Source organism: Myotis nattereri (assembly GCF_964212035.1).
Source record: "Myotis nattereri genome assembly, chromosome: 2".
Lineage (NCBI taxonomy): Eukaryota > Metazoa > Chordata > Mammalia > Chiroptera > Vespertilionidae > Myotis > Myotis nattereri.
Window position 1 is genome coordinate 177,392,619 of NC_138076.1, and position 13,609 is coordinate 177,406,227.

General features: G+C 45.9%; 1 protein-coding gene across 1 annotated transcript in view; it reads left to right on the forward strand.

Annotated features, from left to right (window-relative positions):
- The window catches only part of DENND5B (DENN domain containing 5B), a 177,826-nt gene that overhangs the window by 161,305 nt on the left and 2,912 nt on the right, over positions 1-13,609 (forward strand). Inside the window, exons 15-20 of the mRNA XM_081083696.1 lie at positions 3,155-3,300; positions 5,215-5,333; positions 6,358-6,545; positions 10,677-10,759; positions 10,968-11,094; positions 12,953-13,127. Of these exons, the coding sequence (XP_080939822.1) occupies positions 3,155-3,300; positions 5,215-5,333; positions 6,358-6,545; positions 10,677-10,759; positions 10,968-11,094; positions 12,953-13,127 (838 nt within the window). The remainder of the gene's footprint in view (positions 1-3,154; positions 3,301-5,214; positions 5,334-6,357; positions 6,546-10,676; positions 10,760-10,967; positions 11,095-12,952; positions 13,128-13,609) is intronic.

A 13,609-nucleotide genomic window follows, 5' to 3' on the forward strand; every position in this document is an offset into this window, starting at 1 on the left:
TGCTCGGGCGACGAATGGAATAGGGTTCATATTTTTTAAAGTGAGACATACCGTAGTACACCGAGGTGGGCACTGTGGCGCCCCCTCCCGCACCCCTCTCCTTTAGGAATGAAGGGTTCTCAGCTCTCGGCCCTGTGGGGAGGGAGGGCCGCACCTCCTGCCAGGGCCAGCCTGCTCTGATGGTCAGAGGCTGTTCCAGGACTAGCCATCTGGCCATCTGGTGTCATCACGACAGCTCACAGCTCAGCTCTCCCTCCACCAGGCCTGCTTTCTTCTCTCTCGTTGATCCCAGAAGCAACATTCTGGTGCTGATTTCCGACTCAGGGTCTGCCTCCCAGGAAACTCAGTCTGCAACAGGAGTGGGATGGACATGAAAAGGGATATATTTCTAGATCTTATTCAAAACCCATAAATTCAAAGAATTAGTAGGTGATAAAAACAAACTTTTCTACCTGAACATCGTTACTCTGTGGTGATTCCGAAAGACTTCAGGATCTTGCTGGGGAGTGTAGGCTGTGGAGGGAGGAGATGCTGATGGGTTTGGATAAGCTGAATTAAAGCGTATATTCTCTTCACCATTGCTGATTCTTACGAGCTGTGGGTCCCCTTTCCTAGTTTATAGACTTTTTACTTGTATCAGTTTGGAATTAGGTTCAGCTGCAAGTTTCAGAAACTTGCAAAACAGTGGTTTAAACAAATTAGTAGTTTTATTTTTCTTGCATAACAAGAAGTCTTGTAGTAGGCAGTCCATAGTGCCATCATGGACATGGCTCTTTTTTTTTTTCCCAATCCTCACCTGAGGATATTTTTTCCGTTGATTTTTAGAGAGAGTGGAAGGGGAGAAGAGGGGAGGGAGATAGAAAGGAAGGAAAAGAGAGAAACATTGATGTGAGAGAGACACATCGATTGGTTGCCTCCTGCACATGCCCTGGCTGGAGCCAGGAGCGAACCTTCAACCGAGGTACGTACCCTTGACAAGGAATCAAACCCGCGACCCCTTGGTCCTCAGGCCAAAGCTCTAACCACTTGGCACCACCGGCCAGGGCGTGGACATGGGCTCTTTGTCCCTCTCCTCTTAGACAATCCTGTGTGTGCTCATCACCTCCTGGTCACAGGATGGCTATTCTCAGTCCACCTTCCAGCAGGAAGAAGGAAGAAATGCCAAGGAAAAAGCGTCAGAATCTGTGCTCGAAAAACATAATTTTCCAAGCAGTCACCATAAACATCCCTAGCATTCCACTGGCCAGAATCGTATAGGTTTTTGGTTTTTCGAGTCTCTGGTAGAGGCAGACAACGAGCACTGGAGTTGAAATGGTTATTGAGCCAACCTATCTGGGAAGCTGCTATTCATTCATTGGGTTATTAGGTTGTTGCAGGAATGAAAAGCTAAAATGTTATATACAATTTTGAAAGAGAAGAAATAGGACTCCTAGAATCCTCCTTATATCTGCAGATTCCTCTTCAGCTAAGAAAGTCTTTCAATTTGAGGAACTGAGATACTTCATGAAAGAAGTATTCTGAGTTTAAATAATGTTACTTTTTACACTTGATGAAATCACTGTGGTGCATCTGCGGGCCCTCTGCAGGCCCTTTTCTGCAGCTCTTCTAATCCTGTCGGTGAAAGAAATTAGAGAAACCTCTGGCGCCCAAAATAGTCTCGCGCTAACCTCTTCTGCTTTCCGTTCCAAAAACGACTTGATTCTTGTGATGACTAAAACATGCAAGTAGGGCCTTTCCTCTAGCATTTCCTCTCCTTCGGCCAAAATAGGCAGACAGACGGGGAGGTGATCCGCTCCACGTGAAGAACGTGGTCTGTGTGAAATCAGGGAAACGAACCGTTTGTCCCATTCATGTTCCTCCCCTAAGAATGCACTGAACCCTGAGCCCGTATGGGGAGGCGGCACCTGGGCATCTGGCCCAGCCAGTGTTTCTCTCCTTCCCGGTACATCTTTCAGGGAGGGCTTCTCATACGCCCTCTGGTAACCGAGTGAACAGAAATCCCAAGAATTACAACAAAAGATATGGATTCTACCCTGCTTTGGGGGCGGGGGGGTGGCGGGGTGGGGGGGGGGGACAACAACAACGTATGGCTCTGAAGGATAAGGACGTGCTACTGTGTTTGAGCCGCCCCCATTTTTTAAAGGAAAATGGAGGGGGCGTGGTAATGTCTGACTTATTGTGTTCTCACATTTGAGCAAAAGACAGTGGTGGGACAGTGACACCTAGTGGTGTGCCTTTGAAGAGCCTTCAGAAGACAAGGTTTCCCAGCTGTTTCCGCGTCTTGATTCTTTTCCTGAGGCCCCTCCGTGAGTCATGAGTCACCCTCATAGCTTTCCAAGTTGTCGTTTAAACACCTTACGCTGTGTCCAGAGTGGCGGTGCCGTTGTGCATTTTTCTCGGCTTTGCATATTGAGCTGTAAAATTGGGATGGGGACGTTCGGAAGTGCCGTGCCTTAAAGCACTGCCCAAGACGGTCAGCAACAGGGATGCTAGCCAAGAAGTCATCCAGCCCCTTTTTCATATGAAACCAGACAGGAGCCGTACTCGGTTTTGAAGCAAAATTAATAAAAGCGTTAAAGCAATGAAAACACTTTACAGCACTGTTAGTGTTCATGTCCTCAGGTATTCTGGTGCTAATGCCTGGGATTGTTTATAAATGCGCGGGGATGTGTATCGCCAAGGTGATATGCATGCCATGCGCACATGGTGGTGTAAATGCTGGGGAGACCACCTCAGGTATCAGGACTTAGGGCTTACAAAATGGACCTCATTTTTCTAAACTAGGAGGGGTTATGATCTCATCTTTTTGTCTAAGTACATCTTGACAGATCATAAAAAGTGAATTATCTGTGGCCCTGGCCGGTGTGGCTCAGTTGGTTGAGCGTCCTCCCATGCACCAATAGGTCGGCAGATCGACTCCCATCAGGGCACGTGCCTGGGTTGCGGGCTCGATCCCCAGTGTGGGGTGTTCAGGAGGCAGCCAATCAATGTTTCTCTCTCCCTTTCTCTCTCTAAAAATGAATAAAACATATTGTTAAACACATATATTTAAGTGACTTATCTGTGAAAGTCAACAGAGTTCTTAATGCATGTTTGTTTTGTTATCAGGAGAATTGTATTGTAATTTTTAACTAATTTCAGCATTTTCCTCCAGTGATTCCGTATAGGTCTGTGATCATCCCCATCAAGAAGCTGAGCAACGCGATCATCACCTCGAACCCCTGGATCTGTGTGTCGGGAGAGCTGGGAGACACGGGAGTGATGCAGATCCCCAAAAACCTCCTCGAAATGACCTTTGAGGTCGGTCCCAGCAGAAAGCGTCATATGTGATTCCACACAAGGATTTCAGTTTCGCCTTTTCATTTTCCTGGAGTCAGATAATACACAGGCGCAGTCAGGCATGCAGGATCACTTCTGTGGCCATGTACCTGCGGGCAAGTTGTCGGAAACACGCTAATTGCTTTTGTGTCTTGGTTGTAAGTCTCATTGTTAAGCTCTGCTTCCTGTCTGTGACGGTGCACTGGGGCCTTTCCCAGTCCTGCTCCAGGACCCCGGGCCTCAGCACTCAGTGCTTCCCCACAGCGGTCCTCGTCCTCACGGCAGACGCTCCCGCCTGACCCTGGCCACAGGCACAGGAGAACCGCGTCCCTGCTCATGGCTTGCAGACCACGCGGTGACATTTATAAAGTGATTTTGTGAAAATACCTTCCAGTGTCCTCGTTCAGGTCTGGCTTGGGGAAGTACTCCCGCGTGTGTGAGCTCACGGGCAGGTGGGGCCCGGCATGCTGGAGGAAGCCAGTGCCTGCTCTGAAAGGAAGTGCTACTAACTGAGCGCCCTGTTCTCATGTTCCTTGCGGCCCAGGAATAGCTCTCTCCACACAGAACCCCATTTGGGCCCTATCTACCCAGTGAACTCACAGGCATCTATATATATAAAAGCCTGAGCAACCATTCGGCTGGTAACTATGATGCGCACTGGCCACCAGGGGGCAGATGCTCAACACACAGGCATGGAAACGTGGAACAGAATGATGAAGCTCAGAGGGAATGGGGAGGGAGAGGGCAGGAAGAGATTAACCAGAGATCTTACATGCGTACTAGAAGTCTGGTGGCATGGATTCGTGGCCTGCGGGGATCGAGCCAAAACTGGCCCAGTGCACAGATTCTCGCACCGGTGGGGTCCCTCAGCCTGGCATGTGGGGATCGGGCAGAAACAGGCAGTGTAACATCCCCTGAGGGGTCCCAGATTGCGAGAGGGTGCAGGCCAGGCAGAGGGACCCCACCAGTGCATGAATCCGTGCACCAGGCCACTAGTCTGTATATAAAAGATTAAAACCCTTAGCTTTTCTTTGACTACCAAGAATGGAACATAACTGCACCGTACGTCCCATCAATGCTGCTTCCAAACACTCTCACATCTGTCTGGTTCCTTCCATCTCAGCAGCCACAGCTAATTTAAGGTGCCATCCCCCTCACCTGCGTCACTGTGATGCCTTCTCACTGCAATACAAAGTCAGGGGCCTAAGAACCCAGCCCTGATCGTCCCAACCTCACATAGGCAGTGGGGTCTGTGATCTCTTATCAGAATTTAAAAGTCAGCATTTAGGTGACATGTATTTTTACCATTCCTGTTTTGATCACTTGCTTTTGTACTTGTCCACAAAGGGCCAGGAAAGATGTTGATAGCTATGCTGTCTTGTTGTTTTTTAACAATAGCTTTGAAGATCTCTATCTAGTAGATGAGGTTTAAGGTCAGTTCTGCCTGAGTATTTTATTTGAAACAAAAATAGCTGGGTCAGTGATTTCTTTCTTTTTCTATCTATAGGTGTGTTTCTGACCTCTCTGTAACTGAACCTAATAGCACCCTTTTTCCACTTCTTGAAACTCTTCTCATCCTTTAAGGCACACATCACTGTCTGTGTGGTGTTTCTAGGTTCCCCGGTTAGAAATAAATTTCCTTCTCCAGTGTCTGCTTCCATTGCTTACGTCGTGAGTCTAGCACCCTGTGCAGTCCCTTCATTAGACAAAGTCCACCCGTCTCCTGTCTCATGAGAGGGGATGTATTGGCTGTGACTGCTTCTCCAGTGCAGAGCAGAGCACACCGGCAGGGTGGGCCCTTGCAGTGGAGGGAGGTGGAGCCACAGCACCACAGCGAAAGCCCAGAGGAAGTGGGATGGGACGGGTGCTGAGTAACCTGTGCTCCTGTCCCCACAGTGCCAGAACCTGGGGAAGCTGACCACCGTGCAGATTGGTCATGACAACTCGGGCCTGTTGGCCAAGTGGCTGGTGGATTGTGTCATGGTCAGAAATGAGATCACGGGACACACATACCGGTGAGTAAACGTCCTCAGGAACTCAGAGTTCCTGTTGCGAGACTCGCTGGACAAGAAAAGGGTTAAGAACTGTTTCTTTCTAAAGCTTTCCCTCTGCCCCCTGTATCTTAGTTTAGTTATTTGGGGTTGTTTTGGTTTGGTTTGATACAAACTTGCCCCCAAAAAATACTTTACAAAAACACATTGTGTTCACGGCTAATGCTTAGTTCACAAGTGTTGATTGTTGTGTTGAAAACGATTGCTGTAACTCTGATAAGAAAGGAAGAAAGAAACAAGCTTAAAATAATTTCAGTGTGAGGACAGGATCTCTCGGATTCCGCTAGTTCCAGCCAGCACCCCTTTCTGTGAACATTCTCTTTTCTTCTGTAACTTATCTCCGATACTCATAGTTTGAGACTATTCTTTTGAGAAGTAATCACAAAATTTTGATGAGTTAGGTATGAAAAAAAATAGTTATTTTAGCCTGGCCTGTGTGGCTCAATGGTTGAGCATTGACCCATGCACCAAGAGATCGCTGGTTTGATTTCCGGTCGGGGCACATGCCTGGGTTGTGGGCTTAATCCCCAGTAGGGAGCATGCAGGAGGCAGTTGATCAAAATTGATGTTTCTCTCTCTTCCCTCCTCTTTCTCTGAAATGAATTTTTTTTAATCTCAAATTTAAAAAAAAAATATTTTAATTCGGTTGGGTGTGATAATAACCTATGGCTATATGAGAGAGAAAACGTCTTTATTATTTAGAGATTTATACTGAAGTGTTTTACATGTCCTAGTGTATGTAACTTACTTTTAAAATGCTTCAACAAAAAATGATAAGTCTAGGTGATAAGAATACAGGTGTTTGTTGTACTGTGATTTTCTCTATTTTTCTGTGTTTGAAATTTTTCATAATTAAACAACCCACAGGCACTAAAATGGTGGGCTTTACTCATGGTGCTATTTTTTAAATTCTGATTAAAACGAGTAAATGAAATACTGGTGATGCAGAAGGTGGTGTTTTGTGGTTGGTTGGTTTTCATCCGGCTAGGTTCCCGTGCGGGCGGTGGCTGGGGAAAGGCGTTGATGACGGGAGCCTGGAGCGGATCCTCATTGGAGAGCTGATGGCGCCCGTGGCGGACGAGGACCTGGCGAAGCAGTGCCGGACGCCCCCCCAGCAGAAGTCGCCCACCACGGCCAGGAGGCTGAGCATCACTTCACTGACGGGAAAAGCCACCAGTAAGTGGGTCTTGTATTTCTCAGTCTGTCGCAGATGGTGCAGGCGTCATGTGGCCATTTCACAGAAAACTCTCACATTAGTGAATCATGGCAGGGAGGTTACAAAGAAGAATGCTGAGGAAAATTAACTTGGGAGAAGGGGCTTCAGAAAAGTGGGGAGAGAAAAAAAGGAGGAAAAAATAAGGCAAGACATTACAAATAATTAAAAGCCTGGAGAATTCGGATGTTAAAACTCAGTAAAAATGCATGCTCTGTTTTAATTAAGCGATGGAAAAATGAATAAGTAATATTTTGCCTGAAACCTAAAAGAAGAATACAAAATTGTTTGGTATTACAATACTCCGACATAGCCACATTTAGTTACATAGAGCCCTTTTTTCTAAGAGAAATTCTAAAAACCCCTGTCCCTACCCTCCAGCTTCATATAAGTGATGAAACAAGAAACTGTAAAGGAGTGAGTTTTGTGGGTGGCATACTGTGTTCACGTGTCATTTTTACTAGTACAGTAAACTCCTAATTTATACTAATGTGGTCTTTAGTAGGCTGAATAATGTCTCCCAGGATATCAGATCTAATGCCTAGAATCTGTAAATGTTGCTTTCTTTGGGAAAAGACGTAATTAAGTTAAGGATTTTGAGATAGAGAGATTATCCTGGATTTATCGAGGGGGGCCCTAAAAGCTATCACATGTATTCTTACAAGTGGGAGGCAGAGGGAAATCACACACACAGAGAAGACGACGGTGTAAAGATGGAAGCAGAAACTGGAGTGATGCAGCCACAGCCATGGACTGCCAGCAGCCACCAGAGGCTTGGCGGGGCAAGGGCACCTTCTTCCACAGAGCCTGGAAGGCAACATACACTGCGGGCACCTTGGCCTCCAGGACTGTGAGAGAATACATCTCTGTTGTTGTAAGCCACCCAGCTTGTGGTAATCTATCACTGGAGCCGCGGAAAACTAAGGCAGTGTGACTTAGTGAAAAATTACAGAGGTTGATCAGTGAGGTAGTTTCATTTTCGTTACAGACAGTAACCATAGTAGAATAGCAAAAGTACCTGAGAAGCCCTTAGTTTACTAACAAAGCAGTTTCCTTATCAGTGGTTCTCAACCTTCCTAATGCCGTGACCCTTTAATATAGTTCCTCATGTTGTGGTGACCCCCAACCATAAAATTATGTTCGTCGCTACTTCATAACTGTAATTTTGCTACTGTTATGAATCGTAATGTAAATATCTGATATGCAGGATGTCTTTTCAGGGGTCGCGACCCATAGGTTGAGAACCGCTGCCTTAGATAGTATTCATGATTAGAATGATTTCTAAAGACCCCCCCCCTCCTTATTTCTTAAATTACTTCCCTGACTCATAAATGCTTTCTGTAGTCAGAAGTAAAATTTACACTATGCACCCACCAGAATCAATAAAATTTAAAAGACTGATAATAGCAAATATTGCTAAAGATGGAGAACAGTGCAGTGCTCATACACTGCTTGTGGGAATGTAGAAGGAAAAACAGTTCAGTTTCTTATAAAGATACGAGTGGCCTGGTGCACAGATTCATGCACATTGAAAGGAAATTAATTAGAAGGTGGCCAGAGGAGCCAGACTGAGCAAGATAGGCTGGACATTCCCTGGAGCCAACCTCCCGCAGTCCCTCCCTGGCCAGCTGCACCTGGGGCAGCACTGCAGCTTGAAGGGTGTCTGCGGAGTGAGTGGGGTCCCTCCAGCAGGTGGGGGTCCCTCAGCCTTGCCTGCGGGGATCGGGCCGAAACTGGCTCTCCAACATCCCCTGAGGGGTCTTGGATTGCAAGAGGGTGGTTCTCGGGTTCTCGGCAGCTCCAGTGTTGAGCATCTGCCCCCTGGTGGTCATTGCACATCTTAGCTACTGGTCAGACAGTCAGGCGGTCGATGGTCGCTTAGCCTTTTATATATATACTAATAGATTCATACACTTACCATATGCTTGCCCCCAAAACCTCCTAGATATTTAACCGAGAGAAATGAGTGTATATATATATATATATTGACACTAAGACTTGCACTCAGATGTTCATAGCAGCTTTATTCACAGTAGCCAAAATGGAAACAACCCCAATATCTGTAGTTGGATAATGGATAAGCAGGTTGTGGTATATCTATTCAGGGGAATTCTTTTCAGCAATATGTTAAAGTAAACAAACTATTGATACATCTAACAGCATGGATGAATCTCCAAAATATTCTGTGGAGTGGAAGAAACCAGACATAGAGGACTAGGTACTACTAGTATATGATTCCATTTTCATTGAATTCTGGAAAAGGCAATGTAAGAATGATAGAAGGCAGGTCGGCAGTTGCCAGGGGTTGAGAGCTGGGGAACAGGATTGACTCAATGGGGGCACAGGGGAACTTTCTGGGTTGACGGAAATTTTCTATATTATGATAATGGTGGTGGTTACATGACTATACACCTATCAAAGCTTGCCAAGTAGCACACTTAAATTTGCTGAATTTGTTATATGCAACACCTTAATTATGCGATTTAAAATTTTAAAATAGATTTTGCCTCAGTCTATCCAAATTGTTACAGCTTCTGAATGAGTGCAGTTCCAGGGGTAGTACTGCTGTGAGAAGCCTTCTCCCCCACTTTTGGTTACATTTCCTTTTCTTACTCAGTGAGCATAAAATCTTAAATAACCTGAAACCCAGAGATGGGTCACTTAGTATTTTCTCACTGAGTGTGCAAGGTGAGGTTTAGCGGACTCAAAGTATTTTGTTTTGTTTTGTTTTGTTTTTTAATGGAGAATAATATTTTTTTAAAATATGTTCTTAATGATTTTTGGTTTTTTAGAGAGAGAGGGAGGAAGGGAGCGGAAGAGAGAGAGATAGAAACATCGATGAGAGCGAAACATGGATTGTTTCACTCCTGCACACCCCCTACTGGAGATCAAGGCTGCAACCTGGGCATGTGCCCTGACCGGAAATCGAACCAGTGACCTCTTAATGCTTGGGACGGTGCTCAACCTACTAACCCACACTGGCCAGGCAGAACTCCAAGTTTTAAATCAGTTTTACTATACTGCTGGTCAGTGCAGGGCTCTTTTGGAATGGATAAAAGCTTTCAAAATAGACCTTCATGTTTAGAAGAAAAAATATTCAGAGAATGGTAAAAGTGAAAAGACTCCTAAGAGCTGAAGAAGCCACAACATCAGTGCTTCCGTCATAAGATGTTTCCATTTTAACCATTTTTATTCATTGCTGTAGAAAAAACTTACTTGTTGTTACCTACAAAATGAATTTAGAGATTCTTAAAAACTAGAATGAATGGTTTGTCCTTTATGGTGTGACATGTAAAATCAATATAGTAGTTAATTTACCCAAGAAAATACCAAATCCATCATTTTTCTCTTGTTACTGACTTCTATCCCTGGATGAAACCTGTTTATCACTTCTTTATTTTTTCCATTCCTGGGGTTTGAGAGGCAAAGGCAGTTTAGATGCCACTCACACAGCCCACCAAGCTCGCCCTCCCCCTCCCTCGGGGCCTGAAGAGCAAGTGCTGGCCCAGGGATGAAGCGGTGCCCGGGTAGAGTGAGTAGCCAGGAAGGGAAGGCGTTCTGGCAGGGCGCCCAGTATACCTGGCATCTCCCCTTTCCTTTAAACACAACAGCAAAAAACACAAATTCCAAGTTAGCCTTAAGAACCTCAGAAGCCTCAGTCTGTGCCCACGAAGGTGCGTGGAGGAAGGTGGGGTACGGGGTGGGGTTCCTGAGGGATGAGCTGTGGGTCTCCCCTGTTCCACTCCTCAGAGTAAATCACCGTGCCAGGCGATTTACACCTAACAGCCCATTCCCAGTGACCCATGCATGCGGTAAGTGTATGTTGTGTACTTTCCCTGTTAGATTGAAGACATTTGACCAAGGTTTTAGATGACACGCAGTAAGGCTGGGATTTGAATGTAAGGGTCTCTTGTATTCTTTTCCGTTGTGCCAAGATGCCTCTCACTGGCCCGGGGCAGGTCCGGTGGAGCCCCCGGCAAAGCCAGCCTGCGCTGGCGAAGTGCTTCCTGCATAGGTGGCCGCAGTTGCTGTCCCATAGCGCTTCGGTGTATTCCCCTTGCCTGAGAATTCGGCCACTGTTTATTGTTTTTCAGAGCCCAATGCCGGACAGATCCAGGAAGGAATTGGAGAGGCTGTGAACAACATTGTGAAGCATTTCCACAAACCTGAAAAAGAGGTATGATGAGCTATGAAACTTAGTACAGGAGGATTTTAAAGCCACTTTTATGCACGATCCATAAGGCGATACCAAGTGCTTTAACTTTCATTCGTCGGCTTTCTGATGGCTGCAGCAACGTGCCCCACGCCTCGGCGCCTGTCTCCCTGGCGTGGCTCCTAAGCGTAGGCGCAGCAGGTCACTGTTTGGCACTGTGTTGTGTCCGCAGAGAGGAAGCCTCACGGTGCTGCTGTGCGGAGAGAGCGGCCTGGTGGCAGCGCTGGAGCAGGTTTTCCACCACGGCTTCAAGTCTGCCCGCATCTTTCACAAGAACGTCTTCATCTGGGACTTCATAGGTAAATTCAAGCAGGTGGATGCCAGTGTGAGGTCATTGAGATGCTTCTTAGAAAACGCAAAGATCCAGGAATTGGGCGTAATAAGGGCTCATTTTAAGGGAGTATATTTTTTAAAAATATATATATCAAATAAGCACTGTCCTTTCTTTTCATTCAGTCAGCAAATATTTATAGTGCCCACCATATTCCAGACGCTTTTCTAGATGCTCAAGATATATATATGTCAAGATATAACTAGCCCTAGCCAGTCTTGCTTAGTGGTTAGAGCACCGGCCCGTGGACTGAAGGGTCTTGGGTTCGATTGCCGCACATTGATTGCAGACTCAATCGGGGCCTGGGTCAGGGTGCCTGCGGGAGACAACCAATCAGTATGTCTCTCTCACATGATGTTCCTCTCTCTCTCACTGTCTCTCCCCCTCCCTTCCACTCTCTAAAAATCAATGGAAAAAATATCCTCAGGTGAGGATTAACAACCAAAAGATATAACTAACAAAACATGAAAATTCCTGTGGTTGATAAACTTACATTCTGGTGGGGGCAGGGAGGACAAATAATACAAAGCAACATAATAAATATGCAATTCATCTGTTATGTTTGGTGATCGTTGTCTGGAAAAAATAGAACAAGGTAAGAGGAAATGGAGTGTAAATGGGCGGTTATAGGCTTTGTTGACAAGGTGACATTTGAACAAAGACTTTCAGGGAGTTCGGAAGTGAGCCCTGTGCATCCTGGGAGGGGGGCACTCAGCTGAGAGAAGGGCCCGGGCAGGCGCCCCGAGGCAGGGGTGCGAGGCAGGGGTGCGCCTGGCCATCCTGTGGAATTGTAGGGGGGATCGGACTGAGCAGTGAGGGGAAAGAAAGGATTTGGGGGGAAGAGGTATTTACTACAAGAGACAGGTTGTGAAGGGCTTCCAGGCCTTTGGAAGGACCTTGGTCTTTATCCTGAATGAAATGGAAGTTATTTGGAAGGTTTGGATATAAGGAGTGACGTGTTTGAAAAGGATGATACTAGCTCTGGGCTGTCCAATATGGTAGCCACTCGACACAGGTGCCCATTTAAATTCAAATTGACCTCATTTACATTTAAAATGCACCTCCTTAGTCACCCAGCCCTCCTGTAGCATCAGCGGGACCTTACAGAGGGGAACCTTTCTCGGGCACAGCCCCCTGCAGTGTCTGCTCCAGCTTGCTGAGCTTGGTCGTCTTTATTTTGGTATGCAGCTCTTCTAGAATTCCCAGTTTCTTTAAAAGGGTGATTAATCATTCGTGTTTTGTACATAAGGCCTAGTTGATTTCATCTAATTTAGAATTTTTGGACAAAGAAAGGAAAGTTGACAGGCCCTTAGGAGTGATTTTTTTCTTTCCCTTCTAGAATGCCTGGAATATGGCTCCTGCTTCTGCTATGTGTACACATACCTCTTTCTCCAGTTCACTGGCTCAGTTCCATTTCAGAATTGTCTTGCAGTGTAAGCCTGGCATTCTACAGCTGGAACCGGGACCCCCATCCCAGCGGCTACCATGTCTTTGCTGCTTACTCCTGGAAGGTTCCAGTCAATAGAGGAGTCTGTTTTTATTTTTCTTCTTGCCAATTTCCATTTCAAGCAGCCCTTCCAAAGAGAGTAGCTTTTCCCAGCCTTCCAGAATGCAGTCTAGATTAGAAAATAAACTCCCGGGAGCACATTCCTGAAACATGGACCTCTAGACTTCATTGTGAAACCAATGGTAAAATGATGATTTGGGTTCCAGGACTGGCGCTAATGCAAAGCACCATTAGTGTTTCCAGGTAAACCTAGTGGATTCGTCTTTCTATGACAAAGTGCTGATGTGTATTGTGACGTGATTCTGACTTCCTTTCCCAGAGAAAGCCGTCGCTTATTTTGAAACCACTGACCAGATTCTAGACAACGAAGATGATGTCCTTATTCAGAAACCCTCCTGCAAAACCTTCTGCCATTACGTCAATGCTATTAACACTGCACCCAGGAGCATCGGGAAGGACGGCAAGTTCCAGATTCTAGTATGCCTTGGAACACGGTATGAAGCCAGTTCTTGACTTTCCCTGTCTCTGTTACATGTCGAACAAGGGTCCAGGAAGGGTTAAACCAGGCCATGCCCCTTCCAAAGCTCTCCCGTGAGTTTCTTTCATTCCAAGGTTCATGATGAGAATACTGTTTATTGGGTACTTGCCATGTGTTGGGTAAAGCACTGTGCTAAGTATACTTTACATACATTATCTCATTGAATCCTCCTGCTGTTCACCACCACCAGTACTTGAAGTAGCAGCCAGTATCCCATTGTGTAGATGAGAAAATAGATGAAACACAGATAGCAGACTTTCCCAAGTTCACACAGTTAGAAAGAGGTGAAGCCAAGATTCATGTCGTCTCACTCCAGAGCCCAGGCTCTCAACCATTACACATTACAAAGATAGGTCAATAGTTACAGGTAGCGAGTATCCAAAGATAGGTAAATAGTTACAGGTGAATAGTATCCAAAGATAGGTAAATAGTTACAGG